This window comes from Phyllostomus discolor, chromosome 10 (genome assembly GCF_004126475.2).
Source record: "Phyllostomus discolor isolate MPI-MPIP mPhyDis1 chromosome 10, mPhyDis1.pri.v3, whole genome shotgun sequence".
Classification (NCBI taxonomy): domain Eukaryota; kingdom Metazoa; phylum Chordata; class Mammalia; order Chiroptera; family Phyllostomidae; genus Phyllostomus; species Phyllostomus discolor.
This window is the reverse complement of record NC_040912.2, coordinates 93,787,067-93,801,347: the sequence shown is the minus strand read 5'-3', so window position 1 is coordinate 93,801,347 and position 14,281 is coordinate 93,787,067. Positions and strand designations below refer to the sequence as shown.

At 55.7% G+C, this 14,281-nt stretch overlaps 1 protein-coding gene across 1 annotated transcript in view; it reads right to left on the bottom strand.

The window, feature by feature from the left end:
- LOC114507648 (dipeptidyl aminopeptidase-like protein 6) overlaps positions 1–7,689 on the bottom strand; it is a 158,400-nt gene extending 150,711 nt beyond the window's left edge. Inside the window, exon 1 of the mRNA XM_036010294.1 lies at positions 7,458–7,689. Coding sequence (XP_035866187.1) covers positions 7,458–7,689 — 232 coding nt within the window. The remainder of the gene's footprint in view (positions 1–7,457) is intronic.
- Positions 7,690–14,281: the final 6,592 nt, after the last annotated feature.

Here is a 14,281-nt window from a genome sequence, read left to right as displayed (position 1 = left end):
GCCGAAGGTGCTTCTGGGATTGCAGCCCCTGGACAGAATGGCTAAGAAAGCTGGTTGGTCTGAGACAGCCAGGGCCCGAATGAATAACAACGGACTCGTCGTAGCTCTGGGTGGGTGTTAAGCAGCGAGAGTCGGCTTGACCCCAATTCCCCAGATAATCGTGTGGTGACACAGTTTCACGGTTTGGTCTCTGGCTTTGGCCAGTGCCAGGCTCCACGACAGAAATGTGCATTTGCGTCTAAGACTGGGAATGCTCTAAAGGGATTTTCCATCTAAAATTTTTGTGTTTATTATATTTAGGGAGAGGGGAAGGGAGGGAGAGAAACATCCGTGCGAGAGAGCAACACGGATTGGCTGCCTCTTGCGTGCCCCCCCAGCCAGGGACGGAACCCACAACCCAGGCATCTGCCCCGGCCAGGAATCGAACCAGCGACCTTCAGCTTTGCGGGATGATGCCCAACCCACCGAGCCACCCTGGGCAAGTCCCAGAAGACTCTTGAAAAGCATACGGACCCGCCATCACGGACCCACTTTGCTGGCCGTCACTAAACCCTCCAACACGGCCGGTTTAAGAGGCGTTAGGCAGGCAGCTCCGTGCACACGGGCATCTGTGTGCAGTGCAAGGAATTACCGGGAACACATGGGAAAAACCGAAATCAGACCTGGTGGGAAGGAGTGGCATCCAGGCGCCGGCTGTGGAACTGAGAGTTTGTGAACACTATTATTGTGTTATTTGACTTGGGTTGTTGATTTAATGTCCTTCCTACTGTTTATATATACATCACTGGGGCAGCATGTATGAATAAAGCCATGTTCTGACCCTGAGCACATAGTCACACCCAAACTTAGTGTCCGAACCAGCCTATGCGTCCTCACGAGGCACCAGCGCCCCGGTCAGCTGCTTTCGTCACCCCAAACGACTGTGGCCCTTGCTGTGTGGACAAGGGGGTGTGGCGCCCCCCACAGAGACGTGGGGGGAGACCACTCTCCCCCAGTGCACCTCGGGTGGGCGTGCGAGACCCCAAATGCCTGTGTCACAAGTGCCAACGCTACTCAAATGCCCTTTAAGGGGTGACTGAATTTCCAAAATCATCACGATCCGTTACACAGAATGTCCACTTTCCATCTGTCCATCAGCAGCACATACATGGTCTCCATGAGCACCCGCCAGCTGACCTTGGTCCGCAAACACACGGAGCTGTCTCATGACAAGAGGGGACGCCCCCTTCACCCCGGGAGCAGCCGGCAGGCGTGTGTGAGCAGATGCCGCGGCGCCTGGAGGCACAACCGCGGGTGCCGAGGGGCAGGGGAGCCCCGGCGGAGACCTGTCGGGCAAGCCGTGCCTCCTCAGACAGCCGAGCCGGCCACTCTGGTCAGTCACAGGGGGCCCGAGACAAGGCTGGGTCTGAGAGGGGGGGATTTCACGTCAGAAGGAGACCAGAGGGATGACACCTAGAAGAAACGGGCAAGCTGTCTCTCTCGGCAAACGTAAGAAATGAGAAGGTGTGAGTTGCTTGTCATACTACAGTCTCATTGAATCACTGTGAAACCACTTGGCGGTTTTCACAGGGATTCTGCAAGGCCTCACAATGACCCAGCCCATCACTGGTTAGAACCCGGGCACCAGTACCATCTGGAACACAGCAACAAGCCCTGGCCGGGCAGCTCAGTCGGTGAGAGCATCGTCTGGGTGTGCCAAGGTTGCCGGTTTGATCCCCGGTCAGGGCACATGCAAGAACCAACCAATGAGTGCACAAATACATGGGCCAACAAATCGGTGTTTCTCTCTCTCAAAAATCAAAAATCGAATCAAATCAAACACAACAAAAGCCACAAACATGATATTGAGCAATAGAACCAGGTGGGAAGGTGTGCATACTATATGATTACATTTACACTGTAGATGTAAAAAGTGTAAAACTACCCTCCTAGGTCAGCAAGTTGGTTACTCTCAACTACCTGCTGCTTGCTGATGAGGGAGCCGGCTCTAGGAGGCTGTTCAGCGTAAAATGTCATCAAGCGATAATGTATACGTGTGTTTGTTAAAAATGCATCTATATCATACATAATATATAGTAATACACGTTTCAAAAATCATTTGCTTCAGAGTTTTAAAAAGATAGGCTTAAAACAATGAGATGCCATTGTACACCTGTGAGAACGGCCAAAACTCCAGGCCCTGACACCACCAAGGGCAGGTGAGGAGGTGGAGCAGCAGGAGGGCCCACTCGTGGCCGTGGGGATGCCACACGGTGCAGCCACCGCGGACGACGGCTCTGTGGTTTCTTACAAAACTGAACCCACTCTCCCCACGGGACCCAGACGTTCAGCTCCTTGGTCTCCACCCGGAGGAGGGGAAGCCTCACGTCCCCACGAAAACCTGCTCCTGGATGGTCAGCAGTTCTGTTCACGCTCACTGTGACCTTGCAGTCACCCGGGCGTCCTTCAGCGGGTGGCGGAGAAATAAGCTGTGGCTCCTCCAGACAACGGAACATTATGCGGCTAACAAGAAATGAGGTGCGGGGGCTCAAACGGACACGGGGGAGCCTTGCATCCAGGTCACTGGGAGAAGAACCCCATCCAGGAAGGTGACACATCGTAGGGTTGCCCACCACAGGCACTGTGCCAAAGGCGACACCAGGAGGCCAGCACCGAGACCAGACATTGTCAGGGGTTTCGGGAAAGGAGGCTGGATCAACAGGGAGCGGAGCATGTTCAGGGCAGGGACGCTGCTGCTCTGTGATGATGGATGCGACAAGCCTTGCACATCCGGCCAGACACACCGAAGGCCTGACACCAAGAGCCACTGCCCCGCCCCGCAGGCCGACCGTGCACCCTGGGAGACCAGGACTGGCCGGGGCGGGCCCATCGCTGTAACAAGCGCACCACTCTTGGGGGGGACACTCACGACCACGACCCTCGGGCCTGGCCACGCATCAGGGGGCAGGGTTTACTCGGGAAGCGCCTCCCTCCCATTCCACGTCGCCGTGGACCTGGAGTTGCCCTACAAGGGAACGGCCGGCTTATAAACCCGTGAGAGTGTTGCTGCAGAGCACGCTCTATGAACCGGCATCAACCACTCTTAAGGGGGGGAGTCGCTCACGTGTAATTATAATGGAGCCCCCCCCCCCTCCCGGCCCCGACAAAACCCATCATGCCGCAGCTCCGACTCCAGCAGGAGCTCGAGCACTCGACAGAGCCTGGCCTCGCGAGCGGAGCCGAAGCTGCCCCGCAGCAGCGTCTGGCTGACGAGCCGTAACTGCCAATTTGCCAGATTTGTCCTCTCAATAAAGCCTATTGAGTCCCACTGAATTGATTGTTTTTTAAAAAATAAGCCGAGAGTGAGCCATGCCGTTAGAGACACGAGACCTCTCAGTCAACCAGGAATGCCGTTTCAACGGCATAGAAATAACCTCTGCGTCAGGCTGCTCCCCGAAAGATTAGGGAGCCATCATCATCGCCTCTGACCTCTGCTCGGCCCTCACCCCAAACCTGCCTTCCGGATGACGTTCAAGTGTCCAAGGCCTTTCACGGATACACCCACCCAGGGTGTTCCAGTGTTTGCCATCGCACACCCTGGCCCATCTCGAACGTGAAAACCCACGGAAAATCCAACGTCAGGGCTGGGCTCACGCAACCACCATCCTGCTGCTTCCCCAGCTCCCGCCCCCGGGACTGTGGCTCCGGAGATGGCCCGGCGGAGTCCTTTCCCCAGGATGCCCACTCGGGAGCCGGCCCGGCGGGCCTGGGCTGCCTGGGGCCTGGCGGAGGCTCACGCCGCTGCCTCTCTGAAAACAAAAAAGGGAACTCGGACTGGGTTATTGCAAAGAGAAACCCAGGAAAGAGCGCCGACCGGCAAGGGAGAAGTACGCAAGAACGCGGGAGAGGGCGCGTCCTCATCGGACCGTCCGTCCGCAGCAAAGAGGGCCTTGCACACTTTTAGTTTGATCTTTGCGACATCACTCTTGCGTAAGGGGGGATACTCAGAAGGAACCTCGGGACAAGGTGGTGGTTGCTCAGAACCACGGCCGTGGGGCCCACCGGCGGCACAACCCTGCATGACGCCACGCACCAGCGTGGACAGGGGGGCCCGCAGGTAATCGGAAACATTGCCACCCAAAGACAGAAGCCACTGTGCTCAGAACAGATTTCTGGGGACCAGGGGAAGGCAAATACTATGATCTGAATTTCAATAAACCGGAACACAAGACGAGAACTGGGTAGCCCTGGAGAAGGACTAGGTTTTAAGAAGTGGGATAATTTGCTTTCCAAGTCGTTGTAAGGAAAACGGAAGCCAGCCCCGGTGGGTGGAGCCCGATGAGGTGGGAAGGCACCCACGGTGGTGTGGATGCACCCAGGGGTTGTGACTCTGAGGACCGTCCATCTTCCAGGCTGAACTCCAGCCCTCCGGCCCCCATGGAGGCCACTCCGGCCCCGAGGTCCACTCCTAGTCCGAAGGTCAATGATTCCGTTATTGGCACAATGTGACTGGTGGTGACACTCTGTGCAATCCTCCTTGGGACGCGCACTCACCCTCCTGGGGGGGCCTGTGCCTCTTCCTTCCCCACAGTTCACCAGCACGGAGCTCCACGGGCTGTGCGGCCCCTACCGGGGACCGTTAATATTTGGTCAGATGGACGGGCACTACTGTGCCACGGGAGGGGGCTCTGCCGCTCGGGATGACCCAACTTTCTCCCCTGCCTCCCAGCATCTTGGATCCCGAACCACAGCCACTGCTCTATCCAGAAAGGAGAGAGGACGCGGACAGCTCTCGGTGTGTGGGACACGGCCCCAGAGCAGAGCGTCCTGGACAAAGAAACAGAAGCTGCAAAACCCCGGCAGAACCGAAGGGTTACGGTGCCAAGGCGGAGCCGCCTTGAGTGTCAACAGAATAGATGAAGGAATGGCGCTCTTCCCGGCCTTTTCTGGAACCGAGGGAGTCCGCCGGAGCCCCGCCGCCCCGCCCCGCCGCTCTGGCTCATTGTCGCCCTGACAGCAGGCTGTCGGCATCCAGAGATAGCGGTTTACGACGACTGTATTCTCCGTTCACTGCGGGCGGAAGGCCGCTCCTGCAGGGCCCGGACGGCATGCCAAACGCTCCCGGGACTAGGGGCTGCCCTCGGGAGACGGCAGCTGACATGGGCCCCCAGACCGTGGAGAAGACAGAGCGACAGCCCCATGTGACGCGGAGTTGGGCACATGGGGGGAAGGGGCCCGGATGTGGTCCCCAGCCCCGTCCCTCGGGCCAGGCGATCCCACCCAGCCCTGCCGCCCTGGGATACCACGGAAGAAGCTGCGGCCATCTAGCTCTTCTCCCTTAAAGTGACCACAGCCCGAGGCCACAGATGCTCCCGGGACTTGGTAGGGTGGGTCGCACCACACTTCCTAATGCCTCCTTGTTTTCCAAGTCCCCGTGTGAGTCAGGGACAATGACAGAGTCCTATCTGCACCGGTCACTTTGTCACGGGGAGCGCGGCTGGGTTCCGAGGATAGCAGAGGCACAAGGGCACCCCTTCCTGTGCCGAGGGACCCAGGCCGCCGTCCTAGTCACGGAAATCTCGGGGCTGCCCGGGTTCCCGGCTGACCTAAATCCCCAGCAGCTGCGGCGCGAACTAGGATGCGTCCCTGGTGGGGCCCAGGGAGGTGGATGGTTGCGAGTGTGCAAAGCCGAGTTTCTGCTTGTAGTGTTCCTCGTTAGCGGCTGGATGACTTTCACGGCCTGCTCTGCCCCTCCCCGTGCTTGCCTCCATGCTCCCCCTTTCCTCGAGGCTCGGTCCTGTGCCTCTCAGCAGGTGCGCCCACAGTTGCCCGACCGGCCGGGTGTGTCGCACAGCGTACAGAATCCTGCACCCAAATGTCTCAGGCGACCCCGGCTTCCTCACCAACCCGGCACTGGGTGCGGCCACACGCTTTTTTCAGATTTGCCGCTGAGGCGGTTCCAACATCAGGCCAGTTTCTGGGGCACCTTTGTCTAGGAGTGACCATCGCACACACCTTTAAATTCTCCTTACCACTTTCTCCACGTTGCTTACACTCACGGGGTCACAGAGGTAAAACTCACGTTTCGGGAGGACGTGTGCGTCCCTCCCCCACGACCCGAGTCCGGAGTGCTTTCATCATCACTCCCCAAGAGGCCCCCTTTGGCGTGTCAGCGTGGGCTCGTGGATTGTAACAAGACGTGCCATCTGGTGGGGACGTCGGTGACAGGGGAGGCTGTGCCTCTGAGAGGGGGCGGGGCACGTGTGGGGAACCTCTGCATCGTCCTCTCTCTCAGAGTTGCTGGGAGCCTGAAACTTCTCTAAAACTATTATGTGCAAAAAAAAAAAAAAAAAAAAAAGGGAGTGGGGGAGCTCACACCTATTAGCGGTCGCTTCTGTGGTCCCCGCCTGCAGCCTCTGTGGGCTGGTGACCACCAATCGGCCTTCCGCCCCTATGGATTGGCCTCTTTCGGAATCCAAATGTCCACCACCTTCCACAGGGCATAACGCCGCCCAGGGCCGCCGTGTCGCGGTGTGTAGCAGCCTTTCGTCCCTTTCCACAGCCGGGCGCGGGGAGGCCGCATCTGTTCGTCTGCTCCCCGGGCGAGGGCGCTTGGGTTGTTTCCGCTTCCTGGCTCCTGGGAAGGGGGCTGCTGCGGACGCCCGTGGACAAGCTGCTGTGTCCCTGCCAAATCTTCCCCTGCCTCCGTGGGAATGATCATCCCCCCCCCCCTTACGCCACGGACACAGGTGTGCCACCCGTGCCTTTGTAGGTGGGAAACTGACGTTCCCCTCCCGGGATGAATCCTTCTGGCCCTTTCTACAGGTGGCACTGGGTTCAGCTTCTTAGGATGTGGGTGAGACAGATGTTGGCGTCCAAACTCACGAGAAACGCTGGCCTACAGCGGCCCTCTCCTGTGGTAACTGTACCTAGTTGGGTTCAGGGTGAAGGTTACCGTCTTTCCACTGAAGTTTTGGGATGATGGTTTAAACACATACCACCATTTTCACTTTTTGTACCTGTTAAAGGTTTTCCGACTGTGTTTACACTTCTTTTATTTCATCAGGAGCATCTAATATGTATGTTAGTCTTAGCCCACACTCCTGTGATGTTGTTTTAATAATTTTCTCACTGCGTCCTTGATACAATACCCAGGATGCTATGCGGTGTGTACAAAGATTAGAATGGCCAGGCTGCTGGCTTTCAGCTCATCGAACGTGAACAAGTAGGTGTGAATTCTCATTGAAGCGTTTCGCCCTGGTCAGCAGTTACATGTATAAACAAACCCAGAGACTAGAAGGTGGCCCTTTCTCGCTGACAGCACTCAACACCACTTTCCTGTGGGCCACACGGAGAACTGGAACCTGGGAAGTGGACACTGTGTCATACGTAGTTACTTAAACAACCGGCAGGAAAAGTGACACTCTCCCCAAAAACCCTCGGCAGGGATGAGCTGCCCCGAGAACAGACGGAAGTACCTGGCGTCAGCAGGATGACCGAGGTGACGATGAGGGAGCAGATGACCAGGATGACCAGCAGCGCGATGGCGATCCCTTTCCAGTTCCTCTGGGGAGGGTTGCTCCCCACCAGCTCCTGGAAGCGACAACAGGAAGGAGAAACCGGGTGAGCGGAATGAAGAAACAAGACACACCCACTCCACGCCTTCCGTCGAAGCCAGGACCCGAGACACGGAACCGCAGGACGAGGCATGTTCTCCTCATCCTTAAGCGTGACGAGCTCTTTCCTCGATTCCCTGCCTTCCCTGCCCCATGGCCAAACCTTTAGAAAGAATCTCATATTCTGTTATGCTCACAGCTTTTGTGGGAGCTTAGCGCTTCTCCACTGAACAAGTTCAGTCCCACAGCTCAGGGTAAGGCTGGTCGGGCTTTCTCCCCATCACGGCCCACCTGTGACCCCCCCCCCCCCAGAGAGCCAAAGCCACGCGTGCGCCATTCTCCAGCCCCAAGTCCTCTCTCGTCTGTTTTGGTTCACGGCCCACGGTGTGTTAACTCGAGCCTTGTCTTCCTTCTAGGGCTCCCCAAACAAGGCTCCTGGGCACCCCGGGACCGTCTTCACGGGGTGACGCACCTGTCCCTGTGCTGGGACTTCGTCCCCTGCGGGGAACCCCATTTGCATCGGAGCAGGGGCTGGGGGTGGGAGGTGACATCTGGAGACAATGGTAAAGGTGGAGTCAATCTAGGGATTTAATCAGGCACGCCGCCTGCGGAACCAAAACTTTAGTTCTTTTCCAATTATTGGGATTACGTAACTTACAGTTCGAGCTGGGATCCTGTAAGAGACCAGGGAAGTGATATAGGGAGTTAATAGTAAGTTCGACACATAATACTGATGTATTCATAATTATAGTTACTAATGAGACAAGGGCCACTGGGGCTCCCCGGGGCACAGAGAGACAGATGGTCATATTGCAAATGGAGTTCCCGCCACCTCTGCCTGCGCACAGACCCCAGAATGTTCCGCCACAGCCCCGCACCCCGACGCACGGTAACTCCAGGTCAGGGTGAGATAGAATGGTGACGACCTCAAAAACAGATGATGTGATGCATAAATACTTCTTTATTGAAGACTGCACGTTCTTAGACCGTATCTCATGGCTACAAATCAAAATAAAGGTGATACTCAACTACGGGATGGCAAATAATTAATACCTGACATCTAAATATTTAAGATTGATCATCCAGGTTATCAAATGAAGAAAAATTAGACTCCAAATACTCAACACCGGCTTAACTAGGTTAGAGAATTAAGAAAAAGTCAGCTCATAACAACAAACATTTGCTACCTAGGTTATTTTTTTTAATATTTTTTTAGACTAGCTTTTTAAAATTTTTTTATTAGATTTTACTTATTTATTTTTTAGAGAGCAAAGGAAGGGAGATAGAGAGAGAGAGAGAGAAACATCAATGTGCGGTTGCTGGGGGTTATGGCCTGCAACCCAGGAATGTACCTTGGCTGGGAATCGAACCTGGGACACTTTGGTTCCCAGCCTGTGCTCAATCCACTGAGCTACGCCAGCCAGGGCTTGCTACCTAGGTTATTAAGTAAAGGTTTCGAGAGCCATTGTAGTCTGAGCAGGAAATAGTCCTGCAGCTGTTTAGAAATCCCTAGCAGTATTCTTATGCGCCACCCAGAATTTAATTTATCTATCATGAAGGGACTTTTTAGCACTTAAAAATAAGCTAGCCCTGGCTCGTGTGGCTCAGTGGGTGGGCCATCATCCCTCAAACTGAAAGGTCGCCGGTTCCATTCCCAGTCAGGGCACGTGCCTGGGTTGCGGGCCAGGTCCCCAGTAGGGGGCGCGTGAGAGGCAGCGGATAAATGTTTCTCTCTCGCATCAATGTCTCTCTCCCTCTCTTTCTCCCTCCCTCCCCCTCTCTCTAAAAATAAACACATAACATTTTTTAAAAGATAAGACTAGATGTAGGCACGGAATCCTGACAAAATGTTTTACTGAGGCAATCTCATTTCCTATTGGATTGGGTTTTCCTATGAGAACGCCAATACCCGGAAGTGATAGGATCTTGCTGACTCGGTAGCTTTTCACCTGACCTGCGATGACAAAGAAAATAAGCCCTTTTCCTCAAATTCGTGAATAGCATAAATCTCAACGCAGTTCTACCCCTAAACCAACGTAGTGTGGACAACCTCTTGCACACATTCCTTGAACACTCATCGGGTTGAACACCAGGGTCACCATTGGAAACCTAACACACCAATACTCAATAGTCTCCAAAACTGAACATGTCAATACTCAATACCATCGAAAACCACGTGTATCAACACGCAGTAGTCCCCCAAAACGAACGTATCAATCAATACTCAACACCAAATCTTCTTCCAGATCTGGAAGGACACAATTCATATGATTGTTTCATTAGCTCAAACAAGTGATGTGTTTTGAATTTTGTTTCTAATAAGAAAATCTGGAATTCTACATTCTATTTTAAACCCGTCTGTCAGACGTTCAGATGCAGAACAGCGGAGCACTCTCGCTTTCTCTCACTCTCTTCATCGGCTTAGGAGTGCCGCAGCCAAACCCCCTGAGATGTTAACACCCTGTTCTGTTTTGTTTCTGGCAGCTAGAAGTAATCGGATTCTTAATTAGGACACACATGTGGACTTTAAATGTTTCCATTGCCTTTGTCACGTAGCTTACAGGCAGAGGTGAAGAGGGTGTGTTTGTGTGCTGGGCAGGCCTGGGCGGCCGGCTCCAGGAGCGATGCTGACTCGCACACTTGGCTGGGGAGGAGAGGACGGTCTCGTGGGGAGGCGCACAGTGACCCACATTAACAACGGTCAGCAGGGGTCTACCTTCTGCTTGTTGCTGGGAAGATAACGTCGCTGACACACAACGATGAGATATTCTGCAGAATCCTGGTTTTTTCCCACACGCCCCCCCGTTCTCACAATAGAGTTGGTGGGGACACAATTATACACTCACAAGCAGGAGGAGGCACAAGGCCAGGGTCCCAAGGCGCTTGGTGGGAGAAAATGTGACCAAAGCATCAGACCCCTCTCTCAGTTCCCTGACACGCCCCCTCTCTTGCTCCTCAGCTACGTAAAAACGCCCTCCTGTTGCCTTGGGGGAGTCGGGCTTGAGAGATCTTGCTCCTCTCTCTTCTCGTCTCGGCCAATCAAAGGAACCTTTCTCCACCGCCAAACACCGGTGTGTCCATCAATGCTTTGGCTTCGCCCGTGCACGAGGCACACGAACCTGAACTTGGAGAGGTGACTCTGCAATAGCGTAGCTGATGGCCTTGTAAACACACAGTGAGGCAGCCCTCCGATGTCACCAGGGTGCCCCTGCCTGGCCCACCACGCCCAGGACCCATGGCCAGGACAAGGCCAGAGATGACGAGACGGGGAGAGAGCCCACAGACACAGGGCGGGGCAAGAAGAGGGTGTTTGCAGGCGTACGGGTGGACAACAGCACACTCATGGATACATAGTCACACCAGAGTGAACACTGTGTTTCACACACTCACGACGGCAAACCCACTTACCCCCTACTCGGATGACCAGAAGACAGACAGTTGCAGAGCACATCACATGACGCATGGCTGAAGGGAGCGTTCAGCCTCAAAAACCGAACACTCAGTTTCCGTCTATTGGGAAGGTCACATGGAGGACAGAGAGGACTTGCGCTGTTCGACTCCTGACGGTAGAGTGGGGACGGGAGACAGACTGTGTATCGATAGAACCTCCTTCTTTCTAACCGCTAGCACAGTCCTGCCCCGCAGGACAAGGGCGGCTCACCGGGGGGCTGGCAGGATGCGGGACACCTGGCGGGGACCCTGGAGGGTCAGCCCCCCAGCGGGGAAGGTGGGAGGGAATCACCTTAAAAATGAGCAACACAGGTACGTTCTCCGGACACACGCAGGATGGGAGGGAGAGCCGTGAGACGGAAGCTGCTCCCGTGGGTGGGAACGTGAGTGGGAAAGAAAGAGGCGGCCTCCCCGAGCTCCCTGGACTGAGAACAGAAGTGCGTGCAGAGCGGACTCAGCTCTGATGACTGCACGGCGTTGTGGGGGGGGGTTGCAGGCAGTAACCCCAGTAGACGGGGAGCAGAGCGGCCCAGTCCTGGTCGGTGTATGCCGTCTCCACGCGCTGCCGTCCAGGCGAGTTCTTGCGTTAAAAGCAGGGTCTCTGTACCCACAGGCAAGCAGAACTTCCTTACTAGACTGCGTTTGCATTTGCCAAATTTCATTTTTCAGCGTGCAGGTAATTTTTTTTCCCCCACAAGCAATATTGAAACAACAACAATAATAGGAAAACAATTTAAAAAGAAAAACATCACAGGCTATCTTGCTAATCCCAGAAAACAATTTTTCATTTTCTCTGACTTTCTCTCTAGGTGCATTCCATTTCCAGCGGGTGGGGCCAGAGCACGGGTGGGGCTCTGGGGACCGGATGCAGGTTTGTGGGTGTGTCTGAACATCTAATGTGGCTTCATGCATTCAGACTTCCTCCTCTTAACCCGCAGGAGCTGAATTATTAAAAATTTGAGTCAGAAAATGACCCTGCTTCCCATGAAGGGCGAAGGAAGTTAATAAATTATCCCCTGAAATGTTGAGCTTCAGTAATGCGCTTCTCAGGAGAATTATAGATTTTTGTCTCGGATGGTAGCAATAAGGCTGGGACAGATTCCCTGTTCGGTTTGGTACATACACGCCTTAGTGGGCCAAGAACAGGGGACGGTCCAGTCACCATCAACCCTGTGCTCCAGGAAGGTGGACAAATCTTTCCATCCGTCCTTCATCTTCCCTTCCTCCCTCCCTTCTCCCCTTCTTTCCTTCCTTCCTTCCTTCCTTCCTTCCTTCCTTCCTTCCTTCCTTCCTTCCTTCCCTCCCTCCCTCCTTCCTTCCTTCCTTCCTTCTCTCCTTCCTTCCTTCCTTCCTTCCTTCCTTCCTTCCTTCCTTCCCTCCCTCCTTCCTTCCTTCCTTCCTCCCTTCCCATAGTTATCTAGGGCTTACTCTGCCAGGCCCTGTTCTGAGACCCTTGGGTGCCACAGTAAAAAAAAAAAAAAAAGGTAATGACACTGTTAGCAACTCAACAAATCAAACGGCTTTTATTCTAGTGCAGGGAGGAGGGGACAGAGAATAAACCAATAAATCCAAGAACAGAAGAAGGGAAGAGCAAGACGAAGGGTGCTGGGAGCTGTCTGCAGTCAGCAGGCCAGGCAGCTCTCCCAACAGAGTGACCTTTGACCAGAAACTGAAGTGGGGCTGGGCGGAGACACATCAGGACGGAGGTGCATCCCCTGAATTCACGCACTGAAGCTCCGCCCCCAGTGTGAGGGCCTTGGGAGCCCGTGCTCTGGGGAGGGGATTAGGGTTTGGTGGGGCCAGAGGGTGGGGCCCTCGGGAGGCAGTCAGAGCCCTTGTAAGACAAGATGCCAGAGAGCAGGTGTTCCTCCCTCTGCCCATCCACAGGCATCAAGGCAGGGCTCTGTGAGGAGCCGCGTCTTCAACCCAAGGAGAGGATGTCCCCAGACGCCACAGCCTGCACTTGGGCCTTGGACTTCCAGGCTCCGGACCTGCGAGAAGTCCATCGCTGCCGTCCAAGCTGCCCATCTGTGGCCGTTCGCCGGCCCAGCTGGAACACAGTACGACCGGGGCTACCGCCTGAGGGCACACACCCAGGCAGGAGTGCAGCGGGGGATCGAGAGGGGGCGGGGCCAGCGCGGAGATGGGGGCATGAGTGAGGGGACCCGGTTGGAGCACGGAGGCAGGGCTGGAGCGGGAGCCAGAGAGCGGGGGTGGCCTGGAGGCCACGGTGCCAGCTCCGGCTTTTCCTCTGAGTGTGGGGCGCGTCGGCACGGCGGCGCACGGCTGGGCCTCTCGTTCAGAAGGATCGCCCGGTGGGAGCTGCTACGTGGAGACCACCGAGCAGGAGAGTGAGGGCAGGAACAGGAGGGGGACCGTGAGGAGGCCGGGCAGAGGACGGAGTCTGCCCCAGGTGGAGGCTGTGAGAAGCGGCTGATTCTGGGCACACACACTGTGGAAAGAGCTAGTCCACGGTGCTCCTTGGGACGAACCACACTCACCCAGTGCCAGGGAGACACAAGTGCATTCGGGGCCTTCTCTGAGGCTCTTGGCTCCTGTCCTCAAGGACGAAGCCCTTTGCCCTTCACTGCACGGAAGTCTGGGCCCCTGCGGTCTGCCCCGGAGCCCCGCCTGAGCCCTCCTCACCCTCCGCTGGCAGTTCACGGCTCCTGCAGCAAGCGGCCCCTCCCCACCCCAGCCCTCCCCACTGGGAACACTCCTCCTCTGCTCCCTGGCATTCTTCTCCGTCCTCATCTCATCGGGCAAACGCATCCGCCGTCTTCAGTTACCGAGCCCGGCCTGGTTTCCCAGGCAGAGTTCATTATTCTGTCATCTGGACACAAGGGCGATGCTTTGTGAACGCTTTTTCGGCAACACTACGGCACCATTAAAGGATGCATCCAACGCCTGTGTCATCGCCAGACTGCAAGCTACTTAATGACAGCTGCCTGGACGCATCTGTTCCCAGTGTCTGGGGCCAACCCGGGGTCTCGGCCGTGATCGGGGACTGTCTGCAGAACGGCCGAGTCTTCGAGTGCCTTCCTAGCAAGGAGCTGTGATTTGCTGGCCCGTCTGGCAGAAAAGGGACCGTGTGGCTGGCGCGGAGAGCCGAGCGTCACTGGCAGCCCGGCTGCACTAGCGAGGTCGCAGGGAGCAGTTGGTCCCGGACGAGGTCACGCCAGCTGACATCCAGAGCCGGCGACCGCTTTGTCCCTAGCGACGCGGTAGATGCTCAT